Here is a 16076-nt window from a genome sequence, read left to right on the forward strand (position 1 = left end):
GATGGGCTGGATAGCGATCTCTAAGATGATTATGCTCCTCCATATTCTACATTGCTTCGCGAGCCTCCCAATTATTCTCCCCGGTGAATTCTTCTGGAGCTCAAACGCCCTCTCAGGAGACCTCATATGGCATACCGCGCGCAAATGAGTCGCTCCCCCAAAATTACAACTCCATCCCGACATGGGAGGCCTTGGAGCATCACATTTTGAATATTATTTCTTAGCAGCCCAACTAAAATGGCTTTCATACTGGCTAGCGGGCTCTATTTGGCAGACATGGGCACGGTTGACACCCCTGTATTTCAGACGCAATTGCTACAGTGGATGCTCCCCAGTACCCGACCTTAGCCAAAATCCCGATGCCTACTTCAGGTGGCCCTCAACGTTGCAGCTCATGCATCCAATGACTCTGCAGCCCTGATGGACCAATGGCCCTTCACAAGGGCCATTTTCTGGTAAATGCAGCACTAACTGGTATGCTTTGTGACCTTTGGGGAATCCAGGGTGAAGAGCCTGCTACTCATCTACTCCTTCAAACCATACACACCCTAGGGGATGGCCGCAGGCTGATCAGTTGGCTAGCCGAATTCTACAAGGCACTACATGCTTGGCGGCGATCAGAAATTGTTGGTCGGGGTGCGGTTGGTCCTGCACCAACCATTGTTTGTATTTCTAATAAGGTGCAATAAAGCTTGTTTTAAAAAAAAAAAATGAATTCCAGATTGCTCTGACAGGGTTTTTAGGGCTTTGACAGGGCTCATCAAAGACAGCTGTACCTTTTGTTTCATTGTCTATTTGATCTCACTCAGAGCTCTGGAAAACATTCGTTATTCACTCTAATCCATCTGTAATTCTGTAAGTTTTCCACCAAATGGTTCCAATGTATATCTTAAATGAGAGCGAAGTTCAGTATGTCTATGATGTCACCTAGAACCAACCCAAGTGGAAAATACATTAATTACAGCTACCCATATACAATGTTATGTTGTAACCCACACCCGCTCCTCCAAAATCCCATCTACCTTCCGTCCGCCACCCCAGAGTAGGAGGGACCGTCCGCAGGGGCAGCGGCAGTCCCTCCGTGCAAATTAGGATGTGACCGCCACCCTGTATACATCCTGTATTTTTAACATTGCGGCGGGTGCTGCTTGAAGCAGCACCCGCCGCAATGTTAAAAATGAAAGCAGTGCATTTGCATGCACGAAGCGGCAGGCACCGTGCGGTGCCTGCCGCTTCGTGCACGCAAAGGCAGGGGGGTACCATAGGTACCCCCCATGTGCACCCCCCACCTCCCCTTCACCCCTGGGGGCCCGCAACAGGCCCCCAAACAAAAGTCCGTATTCCTTTCCACGGCGGAAATGCCGCCGTGGAAAGGCATAGAAAAGCAGACATCCTAATAGGCCTGGCGGTGTCTGATAGACACCGCCAGACAAGTTAGAGCTTTTCCGCCACGGTCGGAAGGCGACCGCGGCGGAAAAGCTGCGGACGGTCTTCCTGACCCCCCAGCCATTCTAATCTGGCAGGGGGTCTTTGAAGGCTCTGCAGCGGTTTTTCCGCATCTTCCGGGCCGGCGGACACTTCCGCCGGCCCGGAGGATGCGGAAAAACTGCAATCATAATCGGCCCCTACGTTCGGATACCCCTCCTTCCCTTTAAAAAATAGATGGGGTCTTTCCATTTTCCCTTTTCTTTAATAATAAAAAACAAACTTGGAGTCTTTCCACTCTTGGTTTAAACGTTCCACTCTAACACCAAAGTATTTTTAGAAATTGCCTTTACCGACCAACCCCTGGGCCTTTCCATCCTCTCTCGACGAAATTGCTTTCAATGAAAAACAAAGGCGGACCACACCTCTCTTCTAGACTCCCTTGGATAATTACAGCTGAGAATTCATCTTTATTTTGAAACACTTCCTGAAATGAAAGCATATAACAATTTTCCTTTCTTAACAGTTTGTAGTTCATTCTTTTCTTTTCATTAAATTGTTTATTATTTACAGTAAGAAAAAGAGCAAAGTTTATTTATTTGTTTTCAATTATGTACTACTATAAAGACAAAAATGAGCAATACTGTACTAGGAGATGTAACATTATGATATACGCATGGAAGAACAAACACTGTATAATACACTTTACACTTAGAAACCTTCCCTAAAATCAAATATAGCCATCCCCAAGTTCACAGTAACACCTCTTCTTCATAGTTGAAAAGGACTTTATTGTTAATTTCTTCCTGCTATTAGCATCTTTTCCCGGACAAAGTCGTCTTCTTGACTCAATAAAGTAAAATAAGTGGTGTCAGCATTACATTCTTTACACATTATCATATAAATTCTGTATATGATCCGTAGCCAGTCCTCCCTCACCTTGCTTCTTTCTAACAAATGTACATGTAAAGACCCTCTAACGCACTACAGTTCCAGTTCTCCCCTGCCTAACAAACAAAAACTGTATTTTTCAGCGTCCCAGGCTATCATCAAACAAATATTTTCTTGAGATATCATGTTTTAAAAGTTAATTACATTTGTTAACCTTTCCAAGCACATCTGTTACAGGAAATTATTTGTCGAGCATATTCTGACAACAGAACTCGTTCTCTTTAATGATGGCATATTATGACGAAAGATAGAAAGTTGGCTGAATAAAAGGCAACCCTCTCCATCAATGCAATCACTTCTCATCTGCCTTGACTCGGAGCGTTCACTTACAGACGGCTTGGTCAGCATCAGCTTCGTACACAATGTAAAACCCTTCATCCTGGGCCCCCTCCGCATGACGGGGCAAGCCCTTGTCCTCTCCCACATTGATGATGGCAGTGCTCTCCTCACTGGTGGCTCAGAAGCCACACTGAACGCTACCTGATTAATCCTTCATTTCACGACATTAGTCACTCTATCAGGACTGGCTTCAAGTACCAGAACGTGCTTCACACGCTCCTGACCGCCTCGCAGGAAAACTGCCCTTAACTGACCATGTACCTACCACCCACAGCACCAATCTAGTGATTCTGGTTGCACCCAAAACCAGGAAGGTAAAAAAAAAAACACAAGAATTTGTTATTTTGCTCCCTCCAGCAACAACCTCTCCCTAAACTAAGATTAGCACCATTACATCTTACTTCCAGAAAAAAACTCAAGGCCCAAATCTTCTCACTGCATTTCCCCCATTCAATCACCACCTTTCCCAGAAAGCGCAATGTAATTAATGCATATTATGTTTTGTAGTCTGTATAATTTATAAAGCACTTAAAACTCAAACTGTAATTGTGATGTAATTTGCTCCTCCTCTGTTCTTGTGAATGGCTGCCGGTGCTCCCATAAACTGTATGTGGCGACAGAAAATGGTCAGCTCCTGTGCACAGCTCTCTACTACCCTGCAGTTAGGTCCATTCATATAAATACCCTTGTTCCGATTTAGGAGAAAGTTAACGCAGTGCGATGCTGCAAGTCATTTTGCTGCACCACGCTGCAACATATTTAGGATAGGATACATTTTTTAAAGCGCTCGAATGCCGAGGCGTCTTGGCGCTGAGAGGTGAGATAGAGGGACTGCAGCAGCTATACCAGACCTTAGATTACGGGGAACAGCCACGTTTTTAGCAGTTTCCTAAAAAGCTGCCTATTTGATAGTAATCTCATGGTGATAGGCAGCTGGTTCCACAGCTTGGCTGTACAGGTGTGATAGATTCCTGCCTCCTCATCTGGCTCTATGAATTTTGGGGAGACAGATGAGACCAGTGTTTGCTGATATAAGGTTTCCCATGGGAGTATACCATGAGAATAATTTCCAGGAGTCTGCTGCCCCTCCACCTCCACTTGGCCTATGGACCAAGCATAGGGCTTTGAATTACACCGTTGCTGAATTGGGAGCCAGTGTAGTAACCTGATGGCAGCAGAGGTAGAATGGTCTTTAGGAATATTTAATAATAAACGTGCTGCAGCATTTTGTAGTGATTGTAATTTTGCCCTATGCGCCTTAGCAATGCCTATAAAAAGGGCATTGCAATAATCTAACCTCAAGAGAATAATAGCCACTGCCTCCGTTTTCCTTAGTTCCTGAGGGATGAAGGGGAAAATCTTCAGAAGAAGCTTCAATAAAAAGAAGCAGGAAGAGGTTACACGGTTGATCTGGGCAGCAAAATTAAGTTGGTCGTCGAAGATCACCCCCAGATTGTTGGACTTGTCGGATGGAACGGGACATTCCCCAGCCTCTGTTGGCCACCAGGTTTGATTCCAGAGGGATGGACCGTTGCCAAACTCCATCACCTCTGTTTTATCCATATTGATCTTAAGATAATTCTGACTCATCTAACTCATGATGTGAGTCAGACAAGCATGGAAGCTAGCGGCAGTGGACTATTTAGATACAGAGATGACAATCTGTGAGTCGTCTGCGTACAAGATCAGAGAGAATCCATGTACTCTGACGAGTCTGGTGAGTGGGGTGACATATATATTAAACAGAGTTGGCGACAGTGCAGATCCCTGCAGCACTCCACACGGGAGAAGGAATGATTCGGATTGCAGATTTTCCCAATGTATGGTCTGTTCCCCCCTAAGCCAGAAATGAGGAGAGAAGGCACAGAGCAGTATACCCAATCCCCACTGCCTTCAGCTGCCGCACTAACACCGTATAATACACGGTGTCAAATGCTGCTAATCGGTCTAAGAGGATGAGGACACAACCTCAACATCATCTCCTACGCCGACGACACCCAGCTGATCCTCTCCCTCACCAGGGACCCCGACACCGCCAGAACCAGCCTACACGAAGGGATGAAAGACGTCGCCGAGTGGATGAAGAACAGCCGCCACAAACTGAACTCAGACAAGACGGAAGTCCTCATCCTGGGACCATCGCCCTCCGCCTGGGACGACTCCTGGTGGCCTCCCACCCTGGGCACCGCTCCCAAGCCAACAGACCACGCACGCAACCTGGGCTTCATCCTGGACTCCTCCCTCTCGATGACCAGACAAGTCAACACCGTCTCCTCATCGTGCTTCAACACCCTACGCATGCTCCGCAAGATCTTCCGATGGATCCCGACCGAAACCAGGAAGACGGTCACCCAGGCACTCGTCACCAGCCGACTGGACTACGGAAACACCCTCTACGCCGGAACCACAGCCAAGCTACAGAGGAGACTCCAACGCATCCAGAACGCCTCTGCCCGACTCATCCTGGACATCCCCCGGCGCAGCCACATCTCCGGCCACCTGAGGGACCTGCACTGGCTCCCCGTCAACAAGAGGATCACGTTCAGGCTCCTCACCCACGCACACAAGTCTCTCCACGACCTGGGCCCCAAGTACCTCAACGACCGACTGACCTTCTACACGCCCACCCGCCAGCTACGATCTACTAGCCTCGCCCTCGCCGCCGTACCACGCATCCGAAGAGCCACCGCCGGAGGCAGATCCTTCTCCTACCTGGCGGCCAAGATATGGAACTCCCTCCCCATCCACCTTCGACTGACCCAGGACCATCTCGCCTTCAGGAAACAACTCAAGACCTGGCTGTTCGAGCAGTAGCGGACCCCTTCCCCCAAGCGCCTTGAGACCCCCCGGGTGAGTAGCGCACTATACAAATGCTATGATTGATTGATTGATTGATTGATTGATTGATTTATTGATTGATGGCTCCCTACCCCCCCCATCCACCTGTCTGCGAATCTCCTCAGTTGCCATGATCAGCTCAGTCGAATGACACAGATACCATGCTGAATTGAATCAAGCAGGTTGTTGGAGTCTAGATAATTCGTTAGCTCCTGGTTTACCGACCTTTCAAGGATTTTACCTGCAATTGGCAGACATGAAATAGGTCGATAATTCTTGACCTCCATGGGGTCTAGGGCTGGCTTTTTCAAAATTGGTCTGATGCAAGCTTTTTCCAGACTGACGACTAGGTCCCAGACTCAATTACTTGATTTAAGAGGGGGGTTAGATGAAGACTAATCATTCCGGAATCAAGGTGCATGATGGACGGTGGACATGGATCCTTAGGAGACCCAGGTTTAGTTGATACTAAGATTTTATTCACTTCTTTTGGAGTAAGAAAGCTGAAGCTGGTTAACTGGCACTGCAATGTCTTCTCCTCCAATGCGGATTCATGACCATTTTCAGCAATCTGCACATTATTAAGGAGGTCGTTATAAATTAGTTGGACCTTAGTGTAAAAGAAATTCGCCATCTTATCACAGAAGGCTTTATCTGGCCTAAATAGACTGACCTGTTGCGGTTTGGATAATACTTGGGTGGTTTTAAAGAGCTCCTTAGAGGAGTTATTAGCTGCCTCCATTTCTTCAGTAAAGTAGGTGATTTTTGCTTTTATAATAGCCTCTTTGTATTGTTGGACTAAATTGTATGCAGACAATGCTCCCTACTATAATCAGATCTCCGTATGCGCTCAACTCTCCTACACGTGGCTTTCAAGCTTTTATGCTCAAGTCCATACCATGGCGAAGTCGCCTAGGATCTTCTTACTCTAATGATTTTTTCTGCCACCACCTGGTTAACTGCGGTAGCTATCCATTTCACAAACTGGATAGCTGCATCATTGTTATCCATGACCGGTATGGAAGGACAAATATTTGGGGCCTTCCCTAATTCCGTCCCTTGTACTTTGTTCTATCGTCTAATTTTTAAACTGGCAGATTTATTTGTGACGGGAAGGTTTGGTTGAGTGGTCTTGATATTGAAATATATCAACTTACGGTCAGTCCAAGAAAGAAGAAAGGTTTTAATCAACGTGACGTCAGTGTTATTAGTAAATATGCCGTCAAGTGTATGACCGGCAGAATGTGTAGGTCCCGACACTATTTGAAGTAGGCCATAACCTGCTAAATTATCAAATAACCTACTGGTGTCAGAGTTGTTATTAAGTTCCAACTAATAGTTAAAGTCACCCAAGATGATGAGCGATTTCGTTTCTAGACACGATTGCAGTAGAGACTGTATGGCTTGAGTGAAGGAGGCTCTGGGACTAGGCGAAAAGTATAATATGAAGAGTGGAGTGGTTGTTGATTTTCAAAACAAAGCACATTGCCTCCACCAGTAGATGTGAGATAGACACTACATGTACCTTTAGGTGGTTGCGCAATATTTAAATATTCCCCCGCCTTTGCTCCATACCCGATCTTGGCTGGCCACTGAGTAACCTGCCAGGAGAGAAATATTCCAATCAGGGTCCGAGGACTGATTCGTCCACGTCTCGGTTAGAAATACTAGATCTGGAGTCGAAACCTGCAGTAAGCATTCTAACTGGTACTTATGTTTAGCCAATGATCGCATATTAAGCAGTATGCAGTGAAGCGGCTGATCATACTTTACCCCCACTTCGCAGCTTGGGTAGTTAAGCCTGCCAGTTCGGTTATCCGCACCTCTAGTAGGGATCCAATACAATATGTTGTATCGCTGTGCTTTTCCCTACGCTGGAGCACAAACTGCTGCAATGCGCCAGCGCAGACACCCTTGCACCATGGTGCAAGGATGCCTGCGTCGTGGGGAGATTGTTTTTGTGCAGGAAGGGGCGCCTTCCTGCACAAAAAAAATCAATTGAGGTGATTTTGGCTTCCAATCCATGCTGTAGAATGCTGTAGAATGCAGCACACATTGAAAGTGGAAAAAAACTAGGAGAAATTAAAACATTTCTACACGTGTGCCTTGCTACGCCACCCCTGGGGTGGCGAGCATTCAGACCCATTTCCAGGATTATGAAAGCTTGTAAATCTGGAAATGAATCAGTGGACATGGGTGTTGTGTGGGAACACCCTTGTCACGGCTGTAACACGCAAAGTGTTGCGTGAAAAGGGGCTTTACCTGTGCTAGGAAATATCACGAAGCAGGTTGTGCCACCGGTGTGTCACACAATGTGACGCACCGGCGGCGCAATGGGTTTGTAAATAAGTCTCCCTGTGGTTAATGCCTCAGTATCAGTCCATATAACAATCTTAATGGAATGGAACATCTCTGCGTGTGCCCACTCACAAGCTCCTTGGTCACAAAGACCCGAATGCAAATACTGTGCTGTGGCCCTCTAGGAAGCTAAAACTGAAACAAATCATGAAGACTTTTTGGCCTCCTGTGGCAGCCCTACTACAACAAGCTAGCATCAGTGTCTATAATGTTAGGACCGGTTCCTTTTTTCTCATATCCTATCTCATTGTGGAGCTTATAGATGTATAGTTTATCATATATCGTTTACAGCACAATTGCAGTTTCATTTGCCACAGTTTTTATGTCCAAATGCGTAATGGTTAAATTGCTGTCCAGAATGAGTGGATGGAGAGCTTGCTTTTGAAATCAGAATCAAATGGATCAGTTGAATAAAACACGTTGATCATCACATCTGGATAAGAAATGGGAAAGTAAGGATATTTTATTTATTTATTTATTTATATAGCGCACTACGACTCGAAGGCATCTAGGCGCTAACCTGGCGGAAACAAATCACAACTGCCACATAAGAAAGAGCACAGAAGATTAGATGGTAAAGAGCCAAGTTTTGAAATCTTTTCTAAAAGGCAAAAGATCTTGAGCTGATTTCAGATGAATGGGAAGTGCATTCCACCACCTGGCCGTAATGAGATGAAAGCTTTTCCCTCTCCATCTCTGTAGGCGGTAGTTGGGAATCTTGACATTATTGGCCGATGAGGAACGAAGCGTCCTAGAGGGTAGATACCATTGAAAAAGATTCTGCAAAGACTCCGGGCCAGTACCGTGTAAAGCCTTGAAGGCGATGCACAGGGCTTTAAAGCGAATACGCTTTATAATAGGCAGCCACTGTAATTCATTTAAGGCATGTTTTGCAGAAGAAAACGGGAGAGTCCGAACAAAAGGCGGGCCGCTGCATTTTGGAGAACCTGTAACTCAGCAGTCACAGATTTGCAAGCGCCCACCAACAGCCCGTTACAGTAATCCAACTTGGACATGACCAGCGCTGCCATCACTGTTCTTTGTTGATCAACTGGAATAAAAGGAAACACTTTTCGAAGAATACGAAGGGTGTAATAAGTAGAGGATGTCAACATGTTTATGTGTTGAGAGAAACCAAGAGAGGAATCAATGATGACACCAAGGATTTTAGCTTTTACTACCGGAAGTGGGGTGAGGCCAAGCTCGGCGGGCCACCAGTCACCAGACCACATTGAGGCGTCCTTTCCGAAAATTAGTACCTCAGTCTTATTAGAGTTAAGCTTTAAACAATTAGTATCCATCCAACTGCTGATATCACTCATACATTTTTGACTCAGAAATATTACTGGAGACAGACACAATGATCTGTGTATCGTCAGCGTAGGAAACTAAATTAAAACCATGACTTCTTATTAAGTTAGCAAAGGGGGCTACATAAACATTAAAAAGAGTAGGGCTCAGGGAAGAGCCCTGAGGAACCCCACAAGGAAGTCTAAACTCTTCAGACTTAAACCCTCCCACTTCAACGTACTGACGCCTTGAGTCAAAAAGGAAATCAGCAGAGCAAGAGCAGTGCCTCCAACACCTGCTGCTTGAAGACGATGGGAAAGAAGAACATGATCCACCATGTCGAATGCGGCCGACAAATTAAGGAGAATCAATACAGCAGTACCTTCTGAGTCGACTGCCTTCCTAACATCCTCAATGGCAGTAATGAGAGCCAGCTCAGTACTGTGAGATGTTCTAAATCTGAATTGAGAGGGATCTAGTTTACGATTTTTCTCAAGATGGAGGGAGAGGTGAGAATTCATGTGTTTTTCCAAAGCCTTAGCCGGTAAGGGGAGGCGAGCAATAGGACGATAATTACCTGTCTCTGCATTATCCAGATTGATTTTTTTTTTTAAAGGATCGAGATCTGTTTCCAGGCTAAAGGAAATGCACCATGTTCCACAGCCAGATTCAAAACTGGAGTAAGTTGCTGTGATATCAATTCTGCAACTATGCCAATCACCCTGGGAGGACAGGGATCCAGGGGGGAACCAGATTTTATCATAGCTAGCAGGTTATAAGTTTGCTCAGTTGATAGTGTGGGAAACTCATTAAAAATAGGGCCAGTTTCAGTATGATTAGGGCCTCTGGAGGGAAGGGGCAATAAGACAGTTAGGTCTGTGTCGGATGTTTGTAAATTTAAAGGACCTTGACTAGAAAAGGTATCGAAGATATCGGATAATTTCTTACGAAATTCTAAAGCCAGTTCATTAAAAGCAAGTTCCCCAGTCAGTGGGAATGGGGTGTAGGTGGTATTGCAAAATACAGTTCTAAATGGGTTCTAAAGTCCTGGAGGGGTGGTTGTATTGAGCTCTAATAAAGTATGACTGTACCATATGTAATTATTGGTGGAACAGAGCCTCAGAATTTAAAGTAAGTTTTTGAGAGGCTCTACATAAAGGTAGAGCATAGGCGGTGGGTAGGAGCCCTCTGGACTCAGTAAGTAAACAGCACTGGAGTGGGAGCATCTTTTAGGGATTAAGAAGAGGTGTCATTGTCAGTACCACGTGCAGTAAATAGATTTTTTGGAACTAATAGGTAGGACTCGCCTTTGTCTAGTTTGTTATGGGAGCTCATCTAGAACTTGCAGGAGTATTGGTTTCTGAGCTGTATCATTTCAGATCGAAGACCGGAACTCCCCTAGGAGTAGTCTTTGCTAAAAGAAAGTGGTAAAATGGGTTGGATAGTAACACTTTTGCCATCACCATGGCTTTATAATATAAAATAGAAGTTATGTTTTACCTTATTAGGCTTAAAATACTGAGTAGGAAGCCTTAGATATTCATCATTTGGAGCAGGAGGTAATATTTCTAATGCTTGCAGATCATCAATTAATTAAGGTTACTCTTTTATCAAGCCATGTTTTTGAGTTCATTTAATTCCTCCCCTCTATCCAGAATGAATGATCTTTTTTATTGGTTGAAACATATGGATACCTTTCAAACGCTTTAGATAGGATATGACATAAAGATTGTGTGCTAAATGTTGATTAAAAAATATTGATCCTTTGGGAAGATGTTATATTATGAACTCCACAGAGGTGATATTTTGGACACAATATTTATGTCAGATGGTATTCTGACAATGTTATTCTGATACCATGCATTCCTATCAGATTCTGTCCATTTGTGAATGTTAATTTTTGCAATAATAAGGGTAAAATGTAATCTGTGCATGACATGGAATTCGGAACGGTGAATCAGAAAGCATTAGTTAAGATTTACTATAGTTGATGAACATCATTACTACCACATTGATCCACATTCAGCACAAAAACATGAAAATGATTTGAAGCATTGTTCCAAGTGTTAAAAAAACAGTATGAGTAGTAATACTCATAGTCTCTTTCAATGAATGCTTGTGTACTATTCTTGACATTTCACTTCAATGTGTTTTTCTTTACAGGGGGCTAAACTCAGGATAATAACGGAACTCAATGATGGCTACAGATGATAGAAGACATCTTTGACTATAAGTATATTTTGGAGTAGAGGACAGACAGAAGAGAATAAGAAGCACTTTTATCTGGATGACATAATACAAAAATATTACTAATAGTGGCTTCTTCCAAGACATTTTTTAAAGATCACTTTTTACATTGCTTTTTTTCTGGGGCATTATTTACATGTTTGACCCTCGGCATCAACGTATATATTTTTATAATACTGATGAAGATTATTTATTTTTGTATGGCTAATAACCAAATCATGAGCGCTTGTAAATTACAAAATTCCTGTATTTTAATTGCCTCGTTTTAGATTTTGTTATTTTCAGATTATTGGTACTAGCCGAGTGGCTCTGCACGTTGAGATCATTGTGCCAGCATACTGCATTATGACTTTAGAAGCAATTTATCAATGTGTGCCTGAATGATGTAAACAGTTTGTCATCGCTCTGCTTTGAGAGTGGTGGAAACTTAAACTAGTTTCAAACCAATTAAGTTAAGATGCCATCTGCGGAAACCTTCGCACACTTTATGAAACTAGTTCTAATCCCTTTGCCTTGAGTGATTTGTTATTTGTAATGAGATCTGTAAAGTTGGTTAATGTTAAGATCTGTTATCGAGCTAAGAAACCCGATGTTAGCAAGGGCTGTAGTAATTGAGTTATTAATACGTCTTTGGTCTTTTCTCTTTAATATATCTTCCATAAGTGGTTTTAGTGCACTGCTTCCTTAGGTTTCTTCTTTGAATGATTTGCAGCCATAACAGCATTCCACTAAGGAGAGGTGAAATGGTGCCAGAAAAGCCTCTAAAGATGTAAGTGGTAACATTAGATGCGTTTTGCACGTAAACGGGTCTACTATTAGGTTGGACAAAGCCTGAACGTGTGACAAAGCAAAGATTCAGGATCATTTTCTGCTGCTGAAAATTAAAGAAGAGAAAGTTGCCCTTACAAACGATATGAAGTTGGCAGAGATTGTTGAAGGTAGGCTTTCCAATCATTCGGTCAAATGGTATGATTAGTAGTACATTGTTCCTTTTCCACTTTGCTGGTTGGTCTGGGCTGGATTTGAGATGTGTAAGGCAGTAGAGCAGAGACAGAACAGGCAAGTAGTGAGGGACTGATGATTAGATGCCTAAGTAAGGGTTGTTGGAAAACAGCTTAAAGAAGGAAGAGACAATAGTTTAATGACAGGTGTCGATCGGGCGGGGGGAATGGGGAGGTAGGGTGTTGGGGGTGCAGCGCTTCCATTGTTACGTGTCAATGTTGTCATCTCATGCAAAACCTAATCAAAAGAGTTATAACAAAAATGACAGAGCACTCCCATTCAGAAAGGTAGTTATCAAAATAACAAGATCAGCTTTCTACCCCAAGAAGTGCTGCAATATTCGTACTTATCAAGACTGTGCCTGAATAATTCTGCAAAGTCTGAGAAAAGGAAGTTTATGGACAAGTCTAAAAGTGAAGTGTATTTTAACAATAGTGGTGGTTGTTTAGGTAAAACTTACTTATGTCTTCTACCCCTCCTGAGGTATAGGCCATCAACCAAGACTCTCCAGCCATCTCTTCCTGGTACATTCTTTCAATCTGACTCTGGGTGTAAACCATCTCCTTGCAATGAGCGCGAAGCCTCAGCGCCAGGTGTTCCTTGGTCTTCCTCTATTCCTTTTCCCCTGAGGATTCCAGATCAGATCGTGCCTGGTGGTGTTTGATGCAGGTTTGCAGCAGATGTGACCTATCCAGCCACAGATGGGAACAGGGAGTTGGGAAGTCTGCTGCCATGGGTGGTTGTTGCTGATAGTGTTTGACCTGTGGATTTGGAGGATGTTCCTCAAACATGTGTTGATAAAGGTCTTTCCTTTGTTGGTGGTGGTCACTGTGGTCCTCTAAGTTTCTGCTCCATACAGAAGGACACATTTTACGTTGATCTCAACAAGCCTGATCTTGGTTTGCAGTGTTATGTCCTTGGAGCTCCAGATCTTCTTTAGCTTAATGATGGCAGCCCTTGCTTTGCCTGTTCTTGCCTTCATGTCCGCATTTGTGCCTCCCTTCTTATCTGGTGTGTAAGGAAAACAAATGATGTAATAAAAATTCTAAAGCAAGTGAATTTCTGTGTAGCTTCAAGGCTCTCTAAAGGTGCACCCCTGGGATCCTCTTAAGGGACCCTATTAACATTACCTCGCTGAACAACTGGGAGCAAAAATAATGGCCTACGCTGACGACACTCAACTCCTGTTCACGTGGCCCAAAAACAACCTGGATACATCAGGAGCCCAAACCTGCTTGTCATCTGTCTTTCGCTGGCTTGCCCTCGCACAATTAAAATGCAACGAAAGCAAATCTGAAATTCTGCTATATGGCTCCTTCCCAGATAATTTTGGCAACTCTCTTTGGCCGGCCGATTTACCTTGCCCCAAATCCATCGGAGGCCCTGCTAAAAATCTTGGAGTCTGGTTTAACAATGACCTCAGATTCGAGGATCATTTAAAAAAACTCACCGGGATCTGCTTTTCTACACTTAAAACTTTACGCAGGTTCTTTCCACTCCTCCCGAGAGCGGCCAAAGAGACCGTCATCCATGCCCTTATATTATCCAGACTGGATTACGCAAATGGCCTCTTCTGCGGCCTTCCTGCCTATCTGATCCATCGCCTCCAAGTTATACAAAATGCCGCTGTACGGCTTTTGTTTAATATCCCAAAAAGTTCAAGTGTCCGTCAACCTCTCCGCATCCTACATTGGCTCCCGGTTGCCCACAGGATCTTATTTAAAATCCTTGTCCTCGCCTATCGAGCGGTCCACCAAGCTGGTCCAGTTTACCTGCGGAAAAGATTCTCCATATATGTTCCCAACCGCCCCCTCAGATCAGCTAATCTGCACCAAATGACTGTCCCAAAATTCAAATACAGCAGGCTCGGCGGCCAATCCATCTCAATCAGAGCGGCGAGAGCATGGAACACCCTCCCGCAGCAGTTAAGAACAGCTCCATCCATCATTCTGTTCAAGAAGGGATTGAAGACCCACCTCTTCAACATCACTATATAGAGTCCCCCTCTGCCTTGCCTCTCACCTTCTTCGCGCCAGGATACTATTTTCTTAGTAACAGAGCGCGCTATAAAAGCCTATAATAATAATAATAATAACATAGAAATCTCTTCAGAATAACGTGAATCACTCAATAGCAAGTGAGTCTAAGTGAAACACATATAGATTTCTTTGAGGAGTGCGATTTTTAATTGCAATCTTTTTTATTTTTATGAAATAATTATTATAATCCACTTTATACTTCAAGGCATACTTGACAAAACACACTATTGTTGTCAATGTGTATTAAAGCCCACGTGTTTTTGCAGTGGTCGCAGTACACCTTTTCAAGCTATTGTTTTTGTATTCGTCTGCTTTTCCTTTTGACTTATCCTTGACCTTTTAAGACACAACACTGAGGGAAAATCAAATCAAATGTATGTTTATACTATTGAATTCAGTTTAAGACACTGATTGCTAAATAAAGGAAAGATACAGTCAAATACAGTACTCTTCTAGATCTGCAGATTTCGATTTTTGATGAGTGTAAATGTACCTAAAATACGCTTTCATCGCCACTTTTATGTATAACGATTATTCAGATATTAGTGTGCAATGATTGCAAATATTTTCCTTTCATGATCATGTTCTCATCTGGAACCCCTGTGCCTAAACATACATGATATATTATTTATTGAACCACTGTAGACTACTTTTGGTATGCAGGCAAACAACTTTTACAAAGAGAACCAGTAGATGCACTGTGCTACCTGGCGAGCATAACTTAACTTTCATTTATGTGCTGTAAAAAGTACTCATCATATCACTGCTAGAGGCTGAATTACATCCCTAAAACAAAGTGACACTTTATAACCTGTCTGCTGCTTTTGAATCAAACTATGGAGGTACTACTGCACAGGCTGGGCCATGTCCCAGATCCAGTTTGTTTACGAGGGTGCGGACAAAGAGGAACATTTTACCATATCCTCTGGGAATGTCCTGTCATTAAAATATACTGGGAACGAGTACTAACTGAGATCTCTGAGGTGGGCGAGGCCGAGATACGGCTAGAACCGGGGTGTTTCCTCCTTAACATCTGGAAGCCTACGGACCTCAACCGGGCTCTACAAACTTGGGCCACACTGGGATTAGCAGTTGCAAAAAGGAATATAGCAAGAAACTGGGGATCTGGCGTAGCCCCCACATGAACGCAGTGGGAAAATGACATGGACATAGCGATGGTAGCGGAAAGGGCGGTCTATTTACATAGAGGCTGCCCCAGAAAGTGGTCTAGGATATGGGGGAAATGGAACGAATCACGTGGAACAATTTGTGAACCACCACAGTCCACAGAGGAACCCGAAAGTGACCCATAGTCACATGTAATGTAAGTGTATGTGTTGTGCAGTCTACGCCCAGGAACAACCATGGGACAAGGTGGGGATTGGATGATGAGGACACAGGGAGGCCGAGGCACAAAGAGGACAGTATATAGTGAACTTGGCACGGATATGCAGTTTAATACCATTAAAGGATGGATGTTGGGGGGCAAAAAGTGATTACTCTGGCTGGGATGTACAATGGGAGTGAGGGAGGTGGGAAGGAAAAGACAGAAATGAAGTCCTTAGCATGATGATACAATGATGTGAT

At 43.9% G+C, this 16076-nt stretch overlaps 1 protein-coding gene across 1 annotated transcript in view; it reads left to right on the plus strand.

The window, feature by feature from the left end:
- DRAM1 (DNA damage regulated autophagy modulator 1) overlaps positions 1-13509 on the plus strand; it is a 266057-nt gene extending 252548 nt beyond the window's left edge. Inside the window, exon 8 of the mRNA XM_078674633.1 lies at positions 11365-13509. Within this exon, the coding sequence (XP_078530759.1) occupies positions 11365-11412 (48 nt within the window). The 3' untranslated portion in view covers positions 11413-13509. The remainder of the gene's footprint in view (positions 1-11364) is intronic.
- The last annotated feature ends 2567 nt before the right edge of the window (positions 13510-16076 follow it).

Source organism: Lissotriton helveticus, chromosome 1_1, assembly GCF_964261635.1.
Source record: "Lissotriton helveticus chromosome 1_1, aLisHel1.1, whole genome shotgun sequence".
NCBI lineage: Eukaryota > Metazoa > Chordata > Amphibia > Caudata > Salamandridae > Lissotriton > Lissotriton helveticus.